Source organism: Macaca mulatta, chromosome 5 (assembly GCF_049350105.2).
Source record: "Macaca mulatta isolate MMU2019108-1 chromosome 5, T2T-MMU8v2.0, whole genome shotgun sequence".
Classification (NCBI taxonomy): Eukaryota; Metazoa; Chordata; class Mammalia; order Primates; family Cercopithecidae; genus Macaca; species Macaca mulatta.
The window spans coordinates 7575810-7600389 of record NC_133410.1 but is presented as its reverse complement, the minus strand read 5'-3'; the positions used below and the strand labels follow the sequence as shown (position 1 = coordinate 7600389).

The window sequence follows — 24580 nt, the reverse complement described above, 5'->3', positions numbered from 1 at the left end:
GACCCAGCTGGGCACTCTCCTCCATGGCCCTGCTTTCTAAAGGGAGAAGAAATCTGGCCTGTATTGGGACCTCGCTACCTGCCTGTCTTCACATTTAATCCTCGGAAGATTCACACGACGTTTCTACATCTCTCTTATTTTATGTGTGAGGAACCTGAGGTCCAGAGAGGTTAATTAGCCTGCCCAGGGCCACACAGCTCGTCAGCGAAGGAGCCAGGATTTGAAGCCAAGTCTGTTTGCATCTGAAGTCTATGCTTTTGCTGCTACAACAAGCTGCGTTTTTGACACTGAGCTCCTGAATTATAAAGACGACTTTCTCAGCCAAGAAATAAGTTCATTGTCCCAGCTGTAGGTGAGAGTTGGGGCTACTGATGTCCTTCCAATTAGAAAAGCTTCAGGCCTGACTTAATGGCCAAATGTACAGAAGAGATTTTTATAGGCTTTAGAGGACACAGCTGATTTTTCCAAATGGTTGTATTTTCAGACATTGTAGTTGGCGAACAGTACCAGTCTGTGGGAGTTTAGTGGGGAAGATGGGGTTAAGGGAGAGCTCTCTCAATAAAGTCAAATCTTGCAGCTCCTGGGGCTGTAAATTCCTAATGCCAAGTGGCAGGTTTGTTTATTTCACTCACTTGAGCTGTTCAGTTCAAAGGCCCAATAACAAGTTCCCAGAATGTTCCCCACACAGATTCAGAAAATGGGCTGATGAGTAAGCTCCCAGAGGTAACTCACAAAAGATGATCCCGGAAGAAAAATTTGCATAGGGCTGAATTTTCATTAATTAAAAGAGCAGATGGAATTTGCAATTGGAGAAAAAAAAGATCTGTCTAAAATGTGCCAGATTAGAAGTCAGAATGTTCCAGCAGCCACACGGGGCTTCAGAGTTTATTAATTTGAGGTGAAATGAAGAGCAGGGCATTCATTCAGTAAACATTTGCAGAGTGTTTAGGAGGTACAGGGCTTAGTTAGGCACTGGGACTGCAGAGGGAAATACTGCTCTCCCAGTCCTTACGCAGATCGTATGAACATAGTCGTACACAGGTCACAGTCAAGGAGGACGATGGTGTAGCTACTGGAAGGAGGTGCTTCTGGCATGAAAAGGGGGAGGTGAGATCGTTTTGGACAGTTTTAAGACCGGTTCCTGGAGAAGGTGACAATCTGAATTAGACTTTAAGGAGGTGCTCTGTTGGGTAACGATACAGAGAGGACATTTACACTGATGGAACAGCCCATACAAAGGCATGGAGGAGTGAAGCACCATTGTGTGAAGGGAGATCTTGGCAGCTCCATTGTTTTACAGCTTCTAGGACAAGAGGAGGTGGGGAGGGAGAGAGGAGACAGGCCAAAGCACAGGAGTCTTGAATGCTGTGGTAAGAGCCCAGGGAACCAGTGGAAGGTTCAATGCTGGAGACCACTGAGATCAGACTCATAGGATTAGGGCCTCAAGAGTGGTGACCTTGGAGAAATAGATGAGTAACAGGAAAGCATTAGGGGTCAGGCTCACGGAGGGTCCAGGTGAAGTGTGGGCTTCAGCATGGGGTGGTTGGGTGTCTTCCACTAAGTGGCTGAGTGAACCTGGGTGAATCTCATTACCAGACATAGTGCGCATAAAGCACTTACCATGATGAACACTCAGGAAATGTTGGCCGCTGAACCACAGGACCTCTCAGAATCCTCGTCTGAGAAATGGGATTAATGGTTTATGCAGTCAGCCTCAGGAGGTTGCTCTGAGGATATATTGACATTAAGTATGGAAGGCATATAGCATAATGCCTGACGAAAGGTAACTACTCAAAACCAGTAGCCAATATTAATGTTTGTTCTGATTGCTAATAGTTCAATGATTATTTGGTGTATGCCAAAGACTGGGAACACAGGACTAACTTCAACATTCCCCTGCCTTATGGAACTCACACTACAGTTGTGGAAACAGACTAACCAAATCCTAGTTCCCTGCAGGGTCTCGGTTGGCCGGGGGATGGTGGATGCGCTAGGGAGATGATAGGGCTGTTGCATTGTCAGCACTCACCAAATGTCAGTTCCCTTCCCCCAGGACACTGCAGTGAGCACAGAGGGATGCTGGTGGTGATGGCAGCAGTGGCCTGTCTGCAGTGGGGGAGGTGCAACCAGGGCTCTGTGCTCCACGGAGCCAACAGGAGCCAGGAACAGGTGGAAGCCCCGCCGCCCCCTTCTGAGTTGGAGAGGTGAGATCCCTGCCCTCCTGGGTGCAGCTGTAGCTGCTCAGCTGCAGCTGCAGACCTGGGCATCCCTGTGCTCTCAGGGAAACCCCATTCCCCCCATAGGCTCAGGGGCACCTGTTCCTGCTGCCTGGACTCTCCCTGCTTCTGGTACCCACTCTGATTTCAGAGTGGGGTTGTGGCCAAGCCTGGGTACATACCAGCTAGGTATGCACATACTCAGGGCAGCACTGACATGCCAGCCCCCTGCTACCTTGGCCCCCTCCAGACATTGGGCACTGACAAGCATGAGAGGGAGACTGAAAGGGTGCTGAGAATGGCTCATAGCTGGCCTGCAGGAGCCCATCAGCACAAACAGCATGGGCACCATGAACAGTGGCAGGAGGCAGACAGGCTACTGGGTGGAAAGGAGTGGGTCCCCATGAAGCCCCACTTTCAAGCCAGGGATGGTGTGAAGCCTGAGGGCTGGGCTGCCAGTTCTGCTGACCGGAGTGAGAACTTGTGATGCCTTTTCCAGGCCCACCCATGGCCACCCATGGACCAATCACCACGTACTTCCTTCCCTCTGAAGCCCATAAAAATCCCAAACTAAGCAAGACTGGGGCAGATGTTAGGACAACCTGCCTGCGGAGAGGAGCTACCCACTGTGGGTTTCCTCACAGCTGACAGCTGAACAGACATCTGCACAATCTGCCTGTGGAAAGGAGCTACCCACTTCAGGTCTCCTGAGAGCTGTAGTGTAGCTCAATAAAGCACCTCTTTGTGTTGCTTACCCTCCAGTTGTCCATGTACCTCATTCTTCCTGGACACAGGACAAGAACTCAGGACCTGCCGAATGGTGGGAGTGAAAGAGCTGTAACACAAACAGGGCTGAAATATGCCCCCCACCTGCTCACCACGTTGTGAACACAAGGAGAGAAGCAGAGAAGAACTGTAACCCTTCAGGGAGCCCAGACTTAGGAGCTCCCCAAGCCAGGGCTGTGATGCCCTCTTTGGGGCTCTGCAGTTCCTGGCATCTCCAAGCTTCTAGGCACCACCATGTTCCCCAGTGCCCACAGTGAAAGCCACTCTCAGTATGCCTGGTCCAGCTGAAGCCTTGCAGGGAGCTGGCGCTCGTGCCAATACCTGGAGCTGTCCACCCCACCACAGCCAGCATGCCTTCCTGTGTGCAATGCCCGGACCCCCATGCTCGCTCGCTCATGCAACCCTCACTGCTGACTGCCTGGCTTGCCCTTGGCAGGCATGGGATCTGGGCCGGTAGCACAAGCCGAGTGCAGCCTGCCAGGCCGAGCGAGCAGAATGAACCATTCAGGCCCGAGGAAAAACTCAGGTGAAGGCACCACCAGCCAGGGGGGTTTCCGGCTGGGGAAGCAACACCCCAAGGATCCCGTGACAGTGGGGCCGCCATGGGAGTGTCGTGCTCTCCTTGTAGATATTATTGAGGCCAGGGAAAGTGAAGTTTGCTTCCCAGAGAAAGTGGCAAAGCCAGCATTCGGCCCTAGGTCAGTGAGGCTCCGCTGCCCATTATCTTTCCTGAGAACCATTCATTCATTCATTCATTCATTCATTCATTCATTCAACAGAGATTTGCTGAGCACCTTCTACGTGCTAGGCAGTGTTCTATGAGCTGAAAATGCATGTGTGAATAAAACAAAGTATTCCTGCCCTCATTGGTTTGGCTGTTCGTGAGGGAAACAGTCACTTTAAAAATCATCAAACTGATAAATATGTAGTTTGAGATGCTTAGTTTTGAGGAATAATTTTCATGCAGTAAAATGTACTCCTTTAGTGTATAGTTCTCTGAATTCAGACAAACACATACAGTCATAGATAAACACCACCATGATAAAGATATAGATGGGTTCCGTCACCCCCACAAAAGTTCCTCATTCCCAGTCCCTGGCAACCAGCAATTGGTTTTTTACCCCTATGATTGTGCCTATTCCAGAGAGTCATATAAATGAGATCATATTGTATGCAGCCTTTTGAATGTGACTTTTTCACTTAGAATGATGTATTTGAGACTTACTCATGTCGTGTGTATCAGTAGTGCCTTCCTATTGCTGGATATACATACACATGTTTTATCTGTTCATCAGTTGAGGGACACTTGAGTTGTTTAGAGTTTTACATATTTATGATTAAAACTATTATGGACATTTGCATACAGGTTTTATATGAGCTTAAATTTCCATTTCTCTGGAATAATTACCTAGAAGTAGGATTGCTGGATCATTTGGTATGAAACTGCGAAATTGGTTTCTAGAATGCCTAAACCACTTTACATTCCCACAAGCAACAAATGAGAGACACAGTTGTTCTGCGTCCTCCCCAGGACTTGGTATTGTCCTGTCATTGAGGTCATTAGGCATTCTAACAGGTCAGTCATGATTTCAACTTGCAAATCCCTAGTAACTAATGGGGTTGAGCATCTTTTCACTTGCCGATTTGACATCCACATATTTTCTGTGTGGTGTATATGTTCAAGTCACTTGCCCATTAATTTATTGGATTATTTTGGCCAGGCACACTGGCTCATGCCTGCAATCTCAGCACTTAGGGAGGCTGAGGCGGGCAGATCACTTGAGACCAGGATTTCAAGACCAGCCTGGCCAACATGGAGAAACCTTGTCTCTACTAAAAAATACAAAAATTTAACTGGGTGTGGTGGCATGCACCTGTAATCCCACTTACTCAGGAAGCTGAAGCCCAGGAGGCAGAGGTTGCAGTGAGCCAAGATTGCACCACTACAGTCCACCCTGGGCAACAGAGCGAGACTCCATCTAAACAACAAAAAAAAAACAAAAAAAGAAGGAAAGAAAGAAAAAAACATTTACTGGATTATTTTATTTTATTACATTTTGAGAGTTTTAAAATATATCCTGGATAGAATTCCTTTATCAGATGTATATTCTAAAAATATTTTCTCCAAGTCAGTGGCTTGTCTTTCTATTATCTTAAAAGAGTCTTCTTAAATTTATTTTTATTTGACTATTCAAGTGAAGCAGTGGGACTGCTAAAGGAACAAAGAAGTTTGTTACCAGTTGTGATCAATTAGTTATAAACACCACTGTACTTAGATCAATTTAAGAGTCTTTTTTAAAAGCAGAAGTTTTAAGTTATGATGTCAGCTGTAAGGTTTTTGCAGTGCTTCATAAGGTGAAGAAGTTCCCTTCTACTTCCAATTTATTCAGTTTTTTTTAATCATAAATGCGTGTTGAATTTGGTCACATGGCATTTCTAAATCTGTCGAGATAATCCTGTGGTTTCTCTTCTATAGTCTGTTGAAATACTGCTGACTGACTTTGAAATGTTGCACCAGCCTTACCTTCCCAGAAGAAACCCTGTTTGCTCATAACATATCTTTTACATATAATCCTGCAATCAGTGTACTAATATCTTGTTCATGATATTTACATCTAGGTTCTTGAGGAATTTTTGTCCGTAGTTCTATTTTCTTGTAACAACTTGGTGTGGTTGATATTTAGACCACTTATATTTAATGTAATTATTGAGATAATTTTATTTAAATCTACTATCTTGCCTTTTCTTGTATTTGTTTCGTTTGGTCTTTGTTCCTCTTTTTCCTCCTTATTTTGGATTAGTTAATCCTTACTTATGGTCCACTTTAACTTCTCCATTAGCTTAGTATTTATACCTTTTTAAAAAGCAATATACTTCTTCAATTAGTCAGAAAACACCTTAAAATCTGTTACAGCATGTGTAATCTTATAATATACCCAAATTCATTATATTCATCCCTTTTTACTATAAATATATAATTCATAGAATTTATTTTTGCTTTACATAATCAATTATATTTTGTAGTGGTTAAAACTTAAAAAAAAACTTTACATTTACCTTCTTTTTGCTATTTTCATATTCTTTCTTTGTGTAGCTTCAGTTTTCTAGCAGTTATTATATTCATTCTACCTGGAGGACTTCCTTTAATAATTCTGACTATTAAAATCTACTGGTAATGAATTCTTTCTTCTTTTGGTTTGCTTATATAAGGAAAAGAGTCTTTATTTCCTTACATTGTTACAAGATATTTTAACTAGATACAGAACTCTGGGTTAAGAGGGTGTTTTTTTTTTTTTCCTTAGTCACTTCAATATTGCCACTCCATTGCTTCTGATTTGCAGTGTTACTGACAACAAGTCTGCTGTATTCCTATCCCTGTTCCTCTGTAGGTCATATGCTTTTTTCCTTCAGCTGACTCCAAGATTTTCTCTCTCTCTTTGGTTTTAGATATGAGGTACCAAGGCATATTGGATTTTTTTTCTTTGTGATGTTTATTCTGGTTGGTGTTTTCTGAGCTTTTTGGGTATGTGGTTTGATTACTCATCATTTTTAGAAAATTCTTGGTCATTATCTCTGCAAATGTATATATCTTTGACCCATTCTCTCTCTACTCTGTTTCTGGGATTTCAAAAGTGAGATCTTTGATATTTTCCCTCACAATATTTGCATGCTCTCTTCTCCCCATCCCCCACCACACTTTTGTCTCTTAGTGTTTCACTTCAGGCAATTTCTTTTGACCTATCTTCAAGTCTATTGATAAACCTATTGGAAGCATTCTTTATCTCTGGCACTATGTTTTGGCATTTGTTTTTAGCATTTCCATCTGCTTTTATAGTTTCTATCTTTCTGTTGAAATCCCCGTCTGTTAACGCATGCTGTCTACCTTTCCACTAGAGCCTTTGAAATGTTTTAAATTCCTTGTTTGTTAGGTCTGACATCTAGTTCATATCTGAGTAGGATTCTATTGATTTCTTTGTCTCTTCACAATGAGTTTTTGTTTTTTTGTCCTGTGTCCAATAATTTTTTATTAAAATATTTGCATGATATAAAGGAAAATGTTTAGGCCTGGAAATTGACATGTTTCTTTTAATACTTTGCATTTAGTTTTTTTTTTTTTTTTTTTTTTTTTTTTTGAGGAGGTAGCATTGAGTCAATCTAATTAGGAGTTGAGCTCGTCTTGAGTTTTGTTGTTCTGTGGTTATTTTCAAAAGATCAGCTTTAGAGTTTGTTTTCAGTGTGGTTACCAAAGTGTTATCCTCAATGTTCCTGTTCCACCTTTGACTTAGTGTTTCTCTGTGAATCTGTGCCTTAAATAGGGTCTCTCTTTAAGCTCCTGTTCCCTAGCAATAGACTTCTGTTTCTAGTTCCTTGCCACTTGCTGATGTGGCAGGGGGTGGGGAGAGTACATGTCCTCTGCTGCTTTGGTTCAGCCTGTCTTAGGTAGGCTCTGTGTCAATGGGTCTTGGGGATCTTAGGGGTATGTCACATTGATCCTGTCTTTCTCCAGCAATAGGAAAACACTAATGGTCTGATCCCAGGATCTTGGCAAGGAAATGAAACTGCATTTGCTAAGGCCCTGAGGCAAAAGAAGCTTGGCCCATGGAACCAAAAGAAAACTAATGTGACCTGAGCAAAGTCAGCAAGAAAGATAACCCTTGAGAGACGTGTAGGGCCAGATTATGTGTTACCTGTGTGCTGCATTATAGCTTTTGGTTTTTTAGAGCAAGTTCAAGGGAAAATTTTAAAGAACATTAATTGTCTTGGATAAATAGAGAATTTGGAATCCTTTAAGAGAGTGGTACTGGATAAACTAACTTTTCTATCATCTCATATGCTATTTAGAAGTTCATCTCAAGTTTCACATATTGACTGTAAAATGCGCCGACTCTAATTCTGTGCTTCCAGTTAGAATATCATTTCTCCATGAAAACTTCCAAAAGTCTTTTTTTTTTAGTTTACTAGTTGAATCGGACGCATTTAACATGAAGGATCTTTCTGGCACTGGTGCATCATTTATTTCTGCCCTTTATCAGAGCTTACCTATTTACTCATTAGCCAATTAAGCTTTCTTTCCTCTTCTTCTTCCTATGCATACCTGTGAAATACTAATGGTCAACAGCTGAGCAGTTTCTTGCATACATTAGTGAAATGAGTTTTCTATTGCTAGCAATGTTACTAGCATCTCCCCAAAAAGAAAAATTATCAGACTGATGCAGTGGTTTCATGTTATCTCAAATTAATATGTAAGCGGGTGACACCTGAGTTCATCTGAGTAGCCGAGAGCCAAAGAAATATAAATTACTCCCCAAAGGATTAAGAGAGAGGCCAAGCATGCTACTTATCTCTTCTTTCCACAGCTTCTCAGCCCACTTTAATGCAATGAATTATGGCAGAGCTCTTGAATCATTTGGGGAACATGTACAATATGTGCCTTGATGAGTTGGGCTTCCATTTATGCATTCATTTCATTGTCCATTCAGTAATAATGAATTACTATAACAAAAACTAGCTAACATCTGTTGAGAACTTACTTTATGTCAATCTCTGAAGTAAATGTGTCACATAAGTTGTCTCATTATGGGGTAAGGGCTATTATATTCCATCGAATCTGAAACTCAAAGTTAAATGCTTGCCCAGTGACAAACAGCCAGCAAAGGTACCCATTGAGATTCAAAGCCAGGACGCTGTGACTTAAGTTATTTGCCACTATGACACATTAAGCATCTACTTCTAGATCAGCTACGTGCTAATCCTTTGAATCTGGAGCTGACTTAGGCATGTCCCTGCCTTCAGAGAGCTCACCACCCAGTGGGGGAGATGGACATGTATACTATTAATTAAAATAGAGCATGATAAGTGCTGTAAGGAAGAAATGAGCAAAAGTTTAGTGAGAATCTAGGCCATAGATTGATGTATTAGTAATATGCCAGGAGAGAGGGTAAGATGGGAAACAGGAATAGCAAGGGACTTGGTGAAGATCCCATAGTGAAATGTGGTCTGAGTCTCGAAGTATGAATAGGAGTTCATGAGTATGAAAAGCGGGCTAAAGTCATTGATGATTCAAAATATAGTATATCCTATTGTTTGAAGCTGGCACAATGGGTGTAACAAGAATAGTGGCCAAATATGAGGGTGGCTGGGGCCTGCTTTTAGGAAGTTTTTAAACTTTATAGTAAATAGGAAAGTTGTAATGATTTTGAGCAAGTAGTTTAAACATGTGAATAATAACAATAATACTAGATACCATTTATTGAGCACTTACCATGTGCTTAATCAACAGATACATAGCCATTTTCTCTTCACAATAAGATTATGTAGCAGACATTGTTATTCCTTCTTGCAGATGAGGAAACTGAGGTACGTATAAGAGGTTAAGCAGCTTACCCAAGGTCATTGTGCCAGTAAACATGGGAGCTGAGGTTCAGTTGCAGGCCTGAGTAATGACCACGTTTGTAATCCCTCTGTTTCACTGATTCTACTACTTAGAAGTCTCTCAGGGGCAGGTGGAGTTGGGATTGAAGAGCCCCAGGCTGGAGACAAGCAAGTGGTTGAGGGAGCAACAATGAGACCAGACACAGATGAAAAAGGACCAGAGTGGAGGATAGAGAGGAGGGTAGAGAGGAAGTTTCTGGAAGGGAAAAATGGTAAGTCTTGGTGACCAATCTAATTATCAAACACAAAGGCTGAAAGAGTCCTAGAGTCCAAGTTGATGCCCAGGTTTCTGACTATGCAGCTGAAAAGACCCTTGTGGCTGAGATTGAGAACTCAGGAGAAGGGGCAGTTCGAGAGCTTAGTTCAGACAGGTTGAGTTGTGCCCATGGGACCGTAGGTGGAAGTGTCCAGTGGGTGTTGGCTACCCAGATCTGGCCATCCTGCCAGCCAGGATGTGCAAGCTGGAGACATGGTCTTGCCTTGAAGAAAGTATCAATGGGTAGGAGACTTGGGTTCTAGTCCCAGCTGGGCCAGAAGTCATTTAACTCCTCCATTCGGCCTTGGCCTCCTTGTCCATAACATTTAAGGGAGGAAGGAAATTACCTTGAAGGCCCCGTCTAAGCCAAAATTTAGTAATTCTGTGTTCCTAGTCAAGAAGAGAGCAAACACCTGTGGAAACAGATCCTGGAAGGCTGTCAGCTCGCAGGCTAGATGTTGAATAGCATTTCACACTCCACTGCAGATATCAAAACCTTCAGCAATATTCACAGAGCTCACTGCAGCAGGCTAATAATTATACTTTAGGAGGTGATTGTATGCTTTTCGTATTTTTAGTCTAATGAGGAAGTAAACTCTGTGTGGTTAGTGAGGGGGCAAATCCCACCACATGCGCATCTACATTTCTAAGAGAAAGAAAGGCGATCTCTCATTTCACACCCCATGTTCCTGCTTTTCTAGAAGGCCCATTATATGATGCCCTAATGCTCCTTGGCATCAAAACTCACTTTTCATTTCAAACTTTCATTGGCAGAATTGCCTCAACCACTGGTAGAGATGGTTAGCAGGAGGTGAGGCTGATCTTTCCAGGCCATTGCAGGGCAGCCAGAGTTCCCTGGTGCCCAGTGTCCGCCCAGTGTATTTTGGACTCACAAGAATCCATAGAGCATGCACCATGCACCCCATGCAGTGAAAGCTAGTGGGCAAGAAAGCAGGCACTGTCAGGGAATGTGAATCAAGATCCAGTTTCAAGAGGATTTTAAATCACTTTTATTAATAGCAAAACCACATTTATTATCCTCCTTTTATCTGCTAATTCAATTGGAACCAAAACGAATAGATGACTAATTCAGTTGCAACCAAAACTAAGAGAGTTTATGAACATCAGGACATTTTGGAATATGAAACATAGAGAGTATATGCTATATGTGTGCACGTACATGGATAGATATGATTTTTATATGCAGCATGTTTATAAAGATGGCATAATTGCTGGAAAATGTATGGCCTTTGAAGGAGACAGAACTAGGTTGTCATCATTCTGGTTGATCTTGGGGAATGGAACTGGGTTCAAATAAGCCTCGGTAGCTGTGTCACCTCAGGTGTGGTACTTACTGCCTCCAAGCCTTGGCTTCCCGAAATGGAGGTAGTACTGACCTGACAAGGTCCTTGTGAGATAAAATGAGATAACGCATGGACGCTCAGCACAGTCCCTAGCATCTAGAAGTGCTCGCCAAGGTTAGCTTTTCCAAGACATGAATAGCATATGTAAAGAATTAAGAAGAGCTTCAGGCACATAGGAGGCTCAATAAATTACCACATTACTATTGCAACTATTGGCATTGTCAGTAAAGCCACTATTCATAGTAATAGTGGAACAGCTGTGTTGAGCCCTGGCCTTAAAGTCATAAGACTGACATTCCGGTGTGGGCTCCTTCACTCATTATCTCCATGACCCTGAACATACCCCCTAATCTCTGTGGGCCTTGGTTTCTTCATCCGTGGCCTATGCTTCAAGGATGAAAAGACTGACATGTGAAGGAACCTGTTCCTCACAAAGCCCTGCACAAATGCTATGGACATGATGGCAGTTACAGTTGGCATTTCCAATGGCTGATAAATAGATTCAGGGTTGGCCATTCCCCTTACCAAAGCATTGGAAGAAGTTTTAGTTGTCGTTGTTGTTGTTGTTGTTGTTGTTTCGTGGAAGGCCTTGGGGAATTTTATTCATCCATAATCCAAGCAGGTGTAACTAAGTCTTGGACCCTGGACAACCTTTCTGGGCATAGCTACACCCTCCCCCGATTATCTGCTTGGTTTGTTGTTTGCTGCCCCTAGAGCTGCCTTTATCACACAGGTGCCCCAGGGGGTCCTCAGTCCCGGCCTTTTCTGTGTCATCCCAGAGCAACTGGCTCCTTCCTCTGCAAGAACCCTGAGCAGCAGCTCAAAGCCTATGTTGTTGTGAAGATGAATCAGTACTCTTAAAACAAGACTTTGCACAGAGCAGATGCTCCTTAAACATTAACTCTTTTAATTAGCAGGATGTAAAGATCTTAGACAGTGCTTGGCACCCAACAAGGGCAATAGAAGTGTTTGCTATTTTTATTATGACCGTTTATTTATTTAGTCAGTCAACAGATTTTTCCTTTGTATCTTCTTGGTACCAGGCAAGGGATGAGGCACCAGAGAGAACAAGACAGTCTCTGCCCTCAAGGAGCTTGCAGTCAAGAGAAAAGGGAGACAGATAAGCAAAAATGCATGAGGAGATGAAGAGCATGGGGGAAACGAGGAAGCCCCTATCTGGCTTGGGTAGGGGGGAGACGGCAAGGAAGTGATAACAGCAGAGACTTATTCTGAGGAGTCCACTGTACCTGTGAAGATCCTTGTCTGGCACATGGTAGGTTCCTGGAGGATGTAACCCTAGGGCTGCACCTTCTGTGAGCTGGGAAAGAGTGGCAGGACCAGAGACAGAGAGAGGGTGTTCCAGGAACAGCACTCAGCGTGGAGCCAGGCAAACGAGGCAGCACAAGACAGCTTGGGGCCTCCGTGCTGGGCTGTGGATTTGAACTACCCTCTGGGCCAGACTGGTCCCCAGCCCCTAGTACTTTGTGTTCCGCCAAAAATTAAAACTAGGAAAGATTCCAGGATCAAGTCAAATACATTTCCAAGCCATGCCTGCTATTGAGTTGGGCCTCTGTGAACATCACCAAAGCACATCAGCACACGAAAGGCTCCAAGGATGATGATAGAACACAACAATATTGATGTCATAATCCCTGTGCCACCAAAATGATGTCATTGGCTACTCAGAATCCCAGCACTTAAGACGCGAGAGAACTACACAGGTTTAGAGCTGGAAGGACATGGAGCCAGTGGCATTGCAAGCAACACAGTTTATGAAACAGCCACCGTGATGGGAAGATCTTTTAGTAGGGAATACCATCATCTGTGGCATGTCAGAAAACTGACTCCCCGGTCAGCAGTGAGAAGGACAGATTGGAGGAGTCTCAGGGGCCAGAGGACCAGCTTGGAAGCTATGCTGGTCCTAGGGTACTAGAAGGGAAAGCGAGCATCGGAACATGAGCAGCATGTGAGCAAAGGCGAGGAAGGGAGGGTACACACGCGATTAGGAGGTAGAGTCATGCACACGTGGCGAGGAAGGGAGGGTACACACGCGATTAGGAGGTAGAGTCATGCACACGTGGTGAGGAAGGGAGGGTACACACGCGATTAGGAGGTAGAGTCATGCAGACTTGGCGAGGAAGGGAGGGCACACACGCGATTAGGAGGTAGAATCATGCAGACTTGGCAGCTGAGTATCACTGTGACAGTCATGGGAATTCCCTGAACCTCGGAGTCAGGACCAAGAATTCTAGACTTGACTTCAGAGGCACTACTGGGTGGTTGAGGCAAGCCCCTCTTCCTCCTCGGGTCCAGTGTCCGGTTCTAACAAGGACATGTGTGAACACGATGAGTTTCACAGGACCCTTCGGCCCTGCGATGCTGACATCTCGAGATGCTGTGAGCTGTTTCCACCTCTGATGCAGACATCAGTGAGCCAGACAAGCCCTATGGCATCAGGGTGAAAGAGCCAGTCCACACATTTATTAAGTGCCTTCTGTATACTGGGCTAAGCACCAGGCCCTGGGAGGGAAGGAAGGAGGGTGGAAGGGTGTACCAGGGCACCAATCCCCGGGTAACTCAATTACTTCTGTCAGTTACCCAGAACAGGGGAAAGGTCCCTGAAGTCAGAAAACCAAGAGGTGCTAATCCCAGCTCTGCTATGCTAGCTGGGTGACCTTGGCAACTTCCTTACCCCTTGTATTCATTTCTTGTGGCTGCAAAACAAATTACTACCGAGTGGCCTGAAACAATGGAAATTCATTTTCCCACAGTTGTGGAGGCTGAAAGTCCAATATCAAGGGGCCAGCAGGGCCATGTGCCCCTCGGAAGACCCCACAGGAGGATTCTTCTGCCTCTTTCAGCTTCCAGGAGCTCCAGGCCTTCCTGGGCTTGTGGCCGCATGGCTCCTATCTGCCTTTGTCTACACATGGCCATCTTCTCTGTGTCTCAGGTCTTTCTTTTCTCTTATAAAGACATCAGTCGTTGGAGTTAAGGCCCAATCTAAATCCAGGATGATTTTATCTTGAGATACTTGATTACATTTACAAAGACCTTATTTTCAAATATGGCCCTATTCACGGATCCCAGGAGTTAGGACTTGAACATAGCTTTTAGCGGGCAATGATTTGGCCCACTACACCTCCAAATGCCTCTGCCTCCTCATCAGAAAAATGAAGATCATCGTAGCGTTTATCCTGTTGGGTGGCTGGGAGAGAACTAAAGAGGTAATACACACGTAATCCTTAACATGGCAGCTGGTAAATCATGGTTGCTGTTGTTCAGATATGTGGCTCACACCTGTCCTTCTAGCTCTAAACCTGTATAGTTCTCTCGCGTCTAAGTGCTGGGATTCTGAGCAGCCAGTGACATCATTCTGGTGGCACAGGGATTATGACATCAGTATTGTTGTGTTCTATCATCAGCTCCAAGTGTGTATGTGGGGCAGGGGGAGGGAATGTTACCGTCTCTAGGACTGCAGACATCTGTCGCTTGACTGGGCATGACAGCCAGGACAGGATCACTCTGCTGTTGCTTCTACCCTGAGTTCTAAACGGACTTGGGGCTGCCAGGTGTGACAAGGATTGATGGGGAACATCTCAGCACACACAGCCATTCTGCACTGCTGGGTGCACCCTGCACTATTGGAGCTTGTGGGCTGGGCCAGCAGCTGTCAAGGCCCTGGGAACACACAGACAAGCATGACGGGACTCCTTCTCTCTTGAGCCCTCAGGATTGGGAACAGGAACAGGCACACACAACGGTGCAGGGAAGGAAGTCCCTGTAGGCTCAAGCTCAGCTTCGGGCTCAGTGGTAGGATCCAGGTGGGATTCAGAATAACACAGCACAATGCCCAGCATGTACTAGGAAAGCATTCAATATTCACTCATCCAATGCTTAATGAACAAGTGTGATCACTGACTTTGGAGACAGGATGATCTATCATTGATAGGAAGAGGCAGACAAAAAGATGCTGAAGATACAAAACACACAGAATTTGGAGACTGATCGTTCATGAGGCTAAGGAGGATGGCATTTAGGAGGGTTCCCAGATTTCTGCTTTGGGTAACTATGGACGATGGGGAGGCATGGCAGAGGAAGCAGAGGTTGGAGTGATGATTCGACTGTTAGTAATGCCTGATGTTCATGGAGCACTCACTACGGGCCAGGCATCCTGCTAAACTCTTGGTATAGATTATCTTATTTAATCTACTTAATCCTCACAACAGCCCAATGAATAAACCATTATTATTATCTACATTCTACACAACTGAGGCAAAGAGAAGGTACGTAGCTTATTACTAACGAGCAACTCCATCAGCACCGGCAGTCTTCCTGTTTCCCAGGGTATGATGTCAGTTCCTTTTTAAGGGCCAAATCTAAGGGGCATGTTCTCGAATTCCCAGTTGCACCATTCTACCATGTGGCACTAAGTATGTAGTTTGTACCGAACGATATGTTGAGACAAGTCTTACTTCAAACAGGAATTCAGCAGACCTGTAACGTGTGCATCTCAGCTTTGCATTTCCTGACTGTGTGACCTCTTCATACTGCTGGCCCTCTCTGAACCTTCCCTTAAAACATGTCCCCAGAGGCTGTTGTGAAGAGAAAAGGAGAGCCCATGGGTGAAAGTGCACTTAGAAAATGTGAACCAAATGGAGAATATCACCAGGGGGCAGCTAGAAAGTGGCTGCTGGTCAGATTCAAGTGTGAAGCTGCCCAGCCAGCGCCCCCAGGTCAACTCATCCTGGATCTTCTTTCCATGCCGAGTGAATGCCCATCTAGAAACTGAGTTGAGACAGTTTTAATCACAACAGGTTGTGACTCCCCAGGGCAGATTTCGGCTGCTCTGACAACTGTAAAATGGAATTATGCCTGCAAATTAATTTACTAGAAATAATCAACAGTTCACAAAATGTTCCTGGAAGCCCACATGGACAATTAGACCCTACAATGCACTCCTGGCCTAGTGAGGTGGGGGTGAGGCACTGAGATCAACCCACCACTCAGCCCCTTGGAGAGTGATCAGGGACAAAGACCCCAGGACAAATGCAGTACCCTGAAGAAGAAGGGTCCACCACTCTTGGGCCTCCATCACCTTCACTGTACTTTTTCTATTGAGGTGAAATTCACATAAGATAAAATTAGCTATTTTAAAGTGAAAAACTCAGTAGCATTTAGTACATTCACAGTGTTATATGACCACCACCTCTTTCTTGTTCCAACCCATTTGTTTTCACCCCCAAAGGAAAAGCAGTACCCATGAAACAGGTGCTCCCACCTTCCCCTCACCACCCACAGCCCTTAGCAACCTCCAATCCGCTTTCTGTCTTGCGGATTTACCCATTGTGGGTATTTCATGTTAGATGCCACCTATGCTAAAACAGAGTTGTCCCTGAGATAGGCCCCAGGCACAGAGAGCTCTAAGTGTTCATTTATCAAGGTTCTCAGCCCCTTGGGGGCTCTGTTCCTCTTCTTCACTCTGGGTTTACCCCACCAGTTCTCCCAGTGAACATGCTCCACCAGTCCACCCCCTCCAGGGACATGTCTTCACTTTCACCAAGCCCTTCCGTGCCCCCTCAGGGCGTCCCATCTGCATTCCACCCGGCAGTGTCACTCCAGAGCCTCCGGTGATGCCTGTAACTTGTTCTCAGGCAGTTCATGGCTTACTGAGGGTGTAAACCATGTGGCATAGTGAAAAAAGTACAGGTTTTACTGTCCAAAAAAGCTAGATTTCTGGCCGGATGTGGTGACTCACGCCTGTAATCCCAGCACTTTGGGAGGCTAAGGTGGGCGGATCACCTGAGGTCAAGAGTTCGAGACCAGCCTGGCCAACGTGGTGAAACCTCATCCCTACTAAAAATCTCAAAATTAGCCAGGCGTGGTGGCAGGTGCCCGTAATCTCAGCTACTCGGGAGGCTGAGGAAGGAGAATCACTTGAACTCGGGAGGTAGAGGTTGCAATGAGCTGAGATCGCGCCACTGCATTCCAGCCTGGGCGGCAGAGTAAAACTCTGTCTCCAAAAAAAAAAAAAAAAGAAGCTCGATTTCTCTCTTTGTCCCCTCTCTAAGGGGTGGTGGCCATAAACTGGGATACACAATGATGTTCTGTTTGTCCTCTCGTTGACAGCCCCAGAAGTATTCCAGGTGTACATGGATGGAGGCCCCGGATACTCGTACCCTGTCGACTGGTGGTCCCTGGGCGTCACAGCCTATGAGCTGCTGCGGGGCTGGGTAAGACAGGCGCCTGTGTGGTGCACACCAGGGGCTATGCAGTGGGGGCTCAAGTTGTTCCTGGGCAGGTGGAGTTGACAGGGCACGTGGTGCAGGAAGGAGAACTGGTGGAAGAGTCACTGCCCCCCAGGTTTCAGTCCTGATGCCTGTGTGCCGCCTATGAACGCCCTGAGCTTCTGGTCCAACCTCCTCATTGTACAGATGGGAAAGAGGCATCCAGAGGGGGATGCCTTACACAAAGGCCCACAGCGGATCAGTGACAGGTCAAACATCAAAGCGCCTTGGCCTCGTCGTTTCAAACACTGTCCCCTTTGAACCCACAACACAAGGTCTCCATGTCTGATTTTCTAGCTGATTGGAAAATCTTGAAGGGTGAAGACTATGCTTCTTTTTTCTCTTTGTTTGTTTTACATCTTCCCTGAATATGTAACTCAGTGTCCTATAAAAATGTGACATTCAGTATGTATTTGTATTTTATTACATTTACATTTACTAGCTGAAGATGATTAATGGGACTATTTGGCGGCGGTAATAACACATACTTTTATTTGAGCAGAAAGTATTATGTCTTGGCTGGACGCCGTGGCTCAGCACTGTAATCCCAGCATTTTGGGAGGCTGAGGTGGGAGGATTGCTTGAGCCCAGGAATTTGAGACCAGCCCGGCAAACATAGGGAGATTCCATCTCTACAAATAATAATAATTAAAAAAAAAATAACCGAGCATGGTGGCACTCACCTGTAGTCTCAGCTACTTGGGAGGCTGAGGCAGGAGGATCACCTGAGCCTGGGAGGTCAAGGCTGCAGTGAGCCATGATGGCACCACTGCACTCTAGCCTTGGTGACAGAATGAGGCCCTGTCTCAAAAAAAGAAAGTATTTTGACTAAAATTAATTTTGAGGTGTTATTTGTTTGCACAAGTATCATTTGAAAAGGATGTCACTTCACCATGTCTCAGGACCATGGTTTCCTCATTGGTACAATGGGAATCATAATATCCTTTCTGTCTATTTAGCGGAGCTGGAGTTTTAGGATTCTTGGGTTCCTGGACTGTGGGAGACATGGTTTGCCTGAGACTCGTCTCCGCAGCACCAGTGCCCAGCACAGAGCTGACAGAGATTCTCCCACCAACTACAATTTTAATGTTGTTTCAGTCATTTGCATACATGCATATTCATGCATATAGAAGGTTCCTTCCTTGAGGGCATGGTGGTGTCTTATTCATTGTGGATATCCCATTGCATGGTTATAATGGATGTTGAATGAATGTTTGTTGAATGAATGAATGAATGAGTGATGAGAGCAGTTTGTACACCATGAACACTGAGCGCAAGTAAGTATTACTTATCACCCCGTAGTCCGGCAACAATTTTCTGCTCTTGATCTCAGTTATTTCCCCTAAATTCCTCAAAAACATAATTACTATACATTGCATTCTTAGAATGCAAAGAAAATATGAGCTTGTTCACTGAATGAAAAGAATTAATGTCCCACAGGTTTACTGTGAGCTGCTGCGGGGCTGTGTAAGACGGGTGCCTGTGTGGTGTTCCTGCTTGGTTCATTTCTTGTCAGCTGTTTACTTTGATATATATGCTCAGAGGAGGAATATGAGGGTGGAACCAGAGCACACAGGCATCCGTCAGAGGCTGTTAATCTCATGTAATCAATCACAGCAATGACCTTGGCGAGCAGTTGCCCTAAACGTGACTGGCCTCCTGCCAACAGAAAGGATATTCGCAGTCATTCCTCATGGGTCTGTGCAATCAAAGATGATAGCTTGGCAAAAAGCCCCAAGGATGGAGTGGTCCCTGCTGATTCACAAATAAACTATTTTATTTTTTAATTCTTCTGAGTTTTCTGCTTAAAGATCCAGATGCTCTTTTTAAGGACGATGCTCCTTGGAAGAGGAAGCAGCAAATGATGGGGCATCCAGGCCTTTGACATGGCAACAAAGTAATGGAATGAAAGAACACCACCTGTTATGTACTACTGTAAATCTTTCTCCCAGATATTCCTGACAGGCTTCTTCTTTGACCCAAAAGACAACAAGTTTATGCAAATAATTTATTCTCTGTTTTTCATACTGGAAACAGTTGATTTAGTCAAAAAGCTGTGCTGAAAAACACTCGTATTTATCCATGGACGATGTAAATTTAGGAGTTACCCCCAACTCTTGCAATTCCTCAGTCATGTCAGTGACAATATCCTTGGGTAGGATCCAGGAAGCTCCTTACGTCCAAAAGAGGAAAGAAAGTCACAGTGGAGGCCAGGCGCGGTGGCTCACATCTGTAATCCCAGCACTTTGGGAGGCCGAGGAGGGCAATCACCTGAGGTCAGAGCTCGAGACTAGTCTTGTCAAGATGGTGAAACCCCGCCTCTACTAAAAATACAAAAAAAAAATTAGCCTGGCATGGTGGTGAGTGCCTGTAATCACAGCTACTTGGGAGGCTGAGGCAGGAGAATCGCTTGAACCTGGGAGGTGGAGGTTGCAGTGAGCCAAGATCGCGCCACTGTACTCCAGCCTGGGTGTGACAGAGCAAGACTCTGTCTCAAATAGAAAGGTCATAGTGGGAATTCCCAATATTGTTCTAGGATCTTAAAGTTGGAACGCATTGAAAATAATGGGTGGAAAACTGGTACTATGGCTTGTTGGCCAGGGATCCAGGAAAACAGCTGTTTCTCCTCACAAGGAGCCAAGCACTCTTTATGGACAGCAGAGGGGCCAAGTCCCATTGGCAGGTTTGAGACCACAGTGCAGAGCAGGGTTCTCCAACCCCGGGGGCTGGATACCGGTCTGTGACCTATTAGGAACTGGCCGCACAGCAAAGCAGGGAGTGAAGGTGAATAGCAGGTGAGCCAGGGAAGCTTCATCTGTATTTAGAGCCACTCCCCATCACTCACATCACCACCTGAGCTCCACCTCCTGTCCGGTCAGCGGTGGCATTAGACTCTCATAGGAGCACAAACTCTCTTGTGGACTGCACATGCGAGAGATCTAGGGTGCGTGCTCCTTATGAGAATCTAATGCCTGATGATCTGTCACTGTCTCCCATCACCCCCAGATGCGACTGCCTAGTTGTAGGAAAACAAGCTCAGGGCTCCCACTGATTCTACATTATGGTGAGTTGTATCATTATTTCATTATATATTACAATATAATAATAATAGAAATAAAGCGTACAATAAATGTTATGCACTTGGATCATCCTGAAACCATCCCCCCAACCCTAGTCTGTGGAAAAACTGTCTTACACAAAACCAGTCCCTGGTGCCAAAAACGCTGGGAATCACTGATGCAGGGAACCCTGTGCTTTTGGTTGGAGCTTGTAGGCTGGACAGGAGACATAAGTAGGATCCAACTTCTCACTGAGCCAAACTAGAATCTTAGCTCTTACCCTGGCAGGCCTGCTGAGTGAAAGAAAAAGGCCCAAGTAGGTGCCACTCGTCAGAATTCCTTTTGGTGCCCTAGTCACCCTGGCATTCTGACTACTGCCTCTCCAGAGAACACTGTGGAAAGAGATATGAGGAGATCTCCCTTCCCCTGACCATATCCACAGAGAAGAGATGGACAGATCTTTAGCCAGCCATTGTCCCAACAAACCTCAAAGTCTCTCCGACAGGTGAGCACCCATCTGTTCATTGATTATCCTCAGGATCCAGGGGGCGCCGTACTGCCAGAAAGAATCTTTTTCACTCTTGGACAGCTCTAATGGCTAGAAATTTTTTTCCCCGGCCGGGCGCGGTGGCTCAAGCCTGTAATCCCAGCACTTTGGGAGGCCGAGGCGGGTGGATCACGAGGTCAGGAGATCGAGACTATCCTGGCTAACATGGTGAAACCCCGTCTCTACTAAAAATACAAAAAACTAGCCGGGCGTGGTGGCGGGCGCCTGTAGTCTCAGCTACTTGGGAGGCTGAGGCGGGAGAATGGCGTGAACCCGGGAGGCGGAGCTTGCAGTGAGCCGAGATCACACCACTGCACTCCAGCCTGGGAGACACAGCGAGACTCCGTCTCAAAAAAAAAAAAAAAAAAAAAGAAATTTTTTTCCCCTTAACTCAGTCAAAAGCTGCTTCCTTATAATAGAGAAAAATAATCTTAAGGGAATCTCACAGGTTCAAACCCTGGCTCTAACCAGGTACCCCATCTGGGATCCTAAGCAACTCTTTTAAACAGACCGAATATTCAGAATCCTTTTGTGTTAACAAGAAGAAATTAGTAATTATATCTACCCAATAGGATTGCTTTGAGAATTAAATGATTTTGATTATGTTAGTTACCCAGCTCCTTGACTGATGAATGGCTGGCACTCAGGAAACATCCCCCTAGGACTTCTACCCTGGAAGGACCTTTTGGAAAGCCTGTGTCCTTCCCAATTTAGCGTCTTTCAAGCACTAGAGGCAGGCACTGAGAGCAGAGGCTGGATCACACCTGCTTACTGACCATTAGCAAGTAAGGCCAATGGGCTTCATGAGCAGAGATGGGTTCCCATCCACACTCTGTGCTTCTTGGTGCTGTGATTTGGGCTAAGTCACTTACCTCATCTGATCCCTGACTTCCTCATTTATAAAAGAAGGTTTGTCAGGCCCACCTGCAGGATCAGTGTGAGATTACATGAGAAAATGTGGTCAGGGCATAGGCGGTGTCTGGCACATAGGAGACATGCTGATTATTATGCAAGTAAGTAAATACACACACAGCAATGATTCCACAAGACTGGTAGATGCAGGTGAAGTTCTGCTGACCTAGGTTTAGAGGAGCAGGGGAGAATTTCAGAGGGAGGAGACATTGAAGTTTGGTCACATATGAATGGTTGGAAGGAATAGTGTGAGCTCAGGTAGAGAAGTGGAAGCTAGGGCTGATTCGACAAACATTTTGGCCTACCCACTGGTCAGAAGGATAGTGAGGAGACGTCTGTAAAGGACCTGCGGCCAGCTGGAGACATTTGGCTTTACTGTGTAGGTAGTGTGGTACTATCCATGGTACCTAAGCAGGGAAGTGACAGCACCGTGGTCATATTATACATAGAACCATATGTGTCTGGGTTCAAATCCTGACTTTGCCACCTAGACTCTCAGTGATCTTCAGTGAGCCTGTTTCTTATCTATAAAATGGGGAGAATAGTAGTACATGGCACAGGTTTCTCCACCTCGGCACTATGGACATTTGAGGCCAGATCATTCTTTGTGGTGCAGGGCTGTCCTGTGCATTGTTAAGATGTTCAGCAATATCACTGGCCTCCACCCATCAGATGCCAGCAGAACTCCCCACCCAGTTATGACAACCCAAAATGACTCCAAACATTGCCAGATATCCCCTGGGGGACAGTTGTCCCTTATTGAGAACCACAGCCATAGAACAACCAGGAGAACTAAGTGGGATCCTGCGTGTAAGGCCATTAGCACATTGCATTGCACCCCCATGGAGTGGGCTTTCAAGGACCCCTCACCCCTTTCACATCTCCCTAGGACTTCTACCCTGGGAGAACCTGCTGGAAAACCTGCATCCTTCCCACTTTAACACCCTTCAAGCACTAGAGACAGGTACTGAGAGCAGAGGCTGGATCACACCTGCTTGCTGACCATTAGCATGTAAGGCCTGTGGGCTTCATGAGCAGAGATGGGTTCCCATCCATATTCTGTGCTTCTTGGTGCCCACTCCATGGGGACATGAGGACTTTGCCCTCTTTACTCACTCCCTGACCTGGTGTTACCCTTGCCTTTGACCCCAGTCAGCACTTCTCCTTAGGAATGGGTGGACAGAGAAGGTTGAAGGTACAGAGAGGCCAGCAAGTCAAGGGAGGGTACCCAGAGCTCCCCCTAGAGGTGAGAGTGCAGCACTGAGTACCGATGGTTGTGAAAGGGGTGGGTGGGCTGAACCGGGAGAAACAGGACCGTGTAACCTCACCAAGGGGGCCAGTAGAACTGTGCCAGGAGTCACAAGCCCGGGAGGTAATGGAGTCTGTGATCTCCATTCAAAGGAGGAGGAAGGACCATTTGTGAATTTTTCAGTGTTTTCAAGCTGTTTCCCAGACTCTAGGACCCTGCAGAGATGATCTGACAGTTCCAGAGGCAGGGAAAGTGTTTCTCCAGGCTTTGGAGGTTTAAATTACCTAAGGAACTGTTCTTCACTGTCATCTGTTCAGTGTTTGGGATTTTGAATAAAAAGATTTTGGGGAAAAAAACATTGGATTAGATGGTCTCCAAGGCCCAGCTCAACTTTAACAGTTAAAATGACAGACATCCGGCAATTCTTTTCCTCTGTCTTCTATTTTTTTGGTAAATTGGCATTTTGTTTTTTGAAACCGAGTTTCCTGGAATAGAGACACACCTGCACTTGATAATAAGTATATCCAATGTCCCACTGCTAAAATTGCTTTTACCAGCAGTACATGGAATTACTTTACCTTGTAACTACCAGCTGGTGTTCTGACTCAACACATCCTAAGGCCAGCGAGTGAGAACTCAGCATCAGTACCAGCAGACAGGATATTGATCTTAATATTTGTGAATCTTTTTGTAAAAGAGCCTACGTTTCTCTACAACCACCCAAACAGATGAGGGCTGAACCTGGTGCCTAAAGCTGTGGAACTTGTTTTAGTCATGATGTTCCAAATTCATTTCTAAATGTATGTCCTGCACTGGCTTCCTGGCGCATCGGAGTTATTATTATCATCATTGTTTTTGTAATTGGTCTGGTTGCCTCTAGAAGGAGAGAGAATTACAGAGATTAGGGAGAAAGAAACAGAGAGAGAGAGAGAGCGAGAGAGAGAATAGCTCACGTGGAGGTCCAGTGGAACAGCAGAATTGATGAGCACCTTGAAGTGACCAAGAAGGAAATAGGGAATGAAATGTAAATGATGGGAAAACATTTACATTTGTTTCTGGCTGGTGTTCAGGTTGGGTGCTTGGATCCTTGGTCTCTGGTGGCACTGCAGAAAGACCAGGGGATGAGAATCGGGGACATTGGGAAAGTCTCTTTTCATCTGCCAGCCTCAGTTTCCTTACGTTTGAAATGAGGGATGAAGTGCTGCGTCGTTGTCCAGAGTCTTTGCACCTCCAACAGCTGGGTTTTCAGGGTAGGGGTGGGACTGTGTTGGGCAGAACTGTTTATTGAAAGGTAAAAAAGACAGGAAGGAGCAATTCTAAATAGTCCAAAATGGCCAGGTGCAGTGGCTCATGTCTGTAATCCCAGCACTCTGAGAGGCTGAGGCGGGCAGATCACCTGGGGTGAGGAGTTCGAGACCAGCCTGGCCAACGTGGTGAAACCTGGTCTTTCCTAAAAATTAAAAAAATTAGTGGGG

General features: G+C 45.4%; 1 protein-coding gene across 2 annotated transcripts in view; it reads left to right on the top strand.

Annotated features, from left to right (window-relative positions):
- STK32B (serine/threonine kinase 32B) overlaps positions 1 to 24580 on the top strand; it is a 401787-nt gene that overhangs the window by 335847 nt on the left and 41360 nt on the right. For both annotated transcript variants that reach the window (XM_028848342.2, XM_001094166.5), the window contains one exon: positions 17181 to 17284. In XM_028848342.2, coding sequence (XP_028704175.1) covers positions 17181 to 17284 — 104 coding nt within the window. The remainder of the gene's footprint in view (positions 1 to 17180; positions 17285 to 24580) is intronic.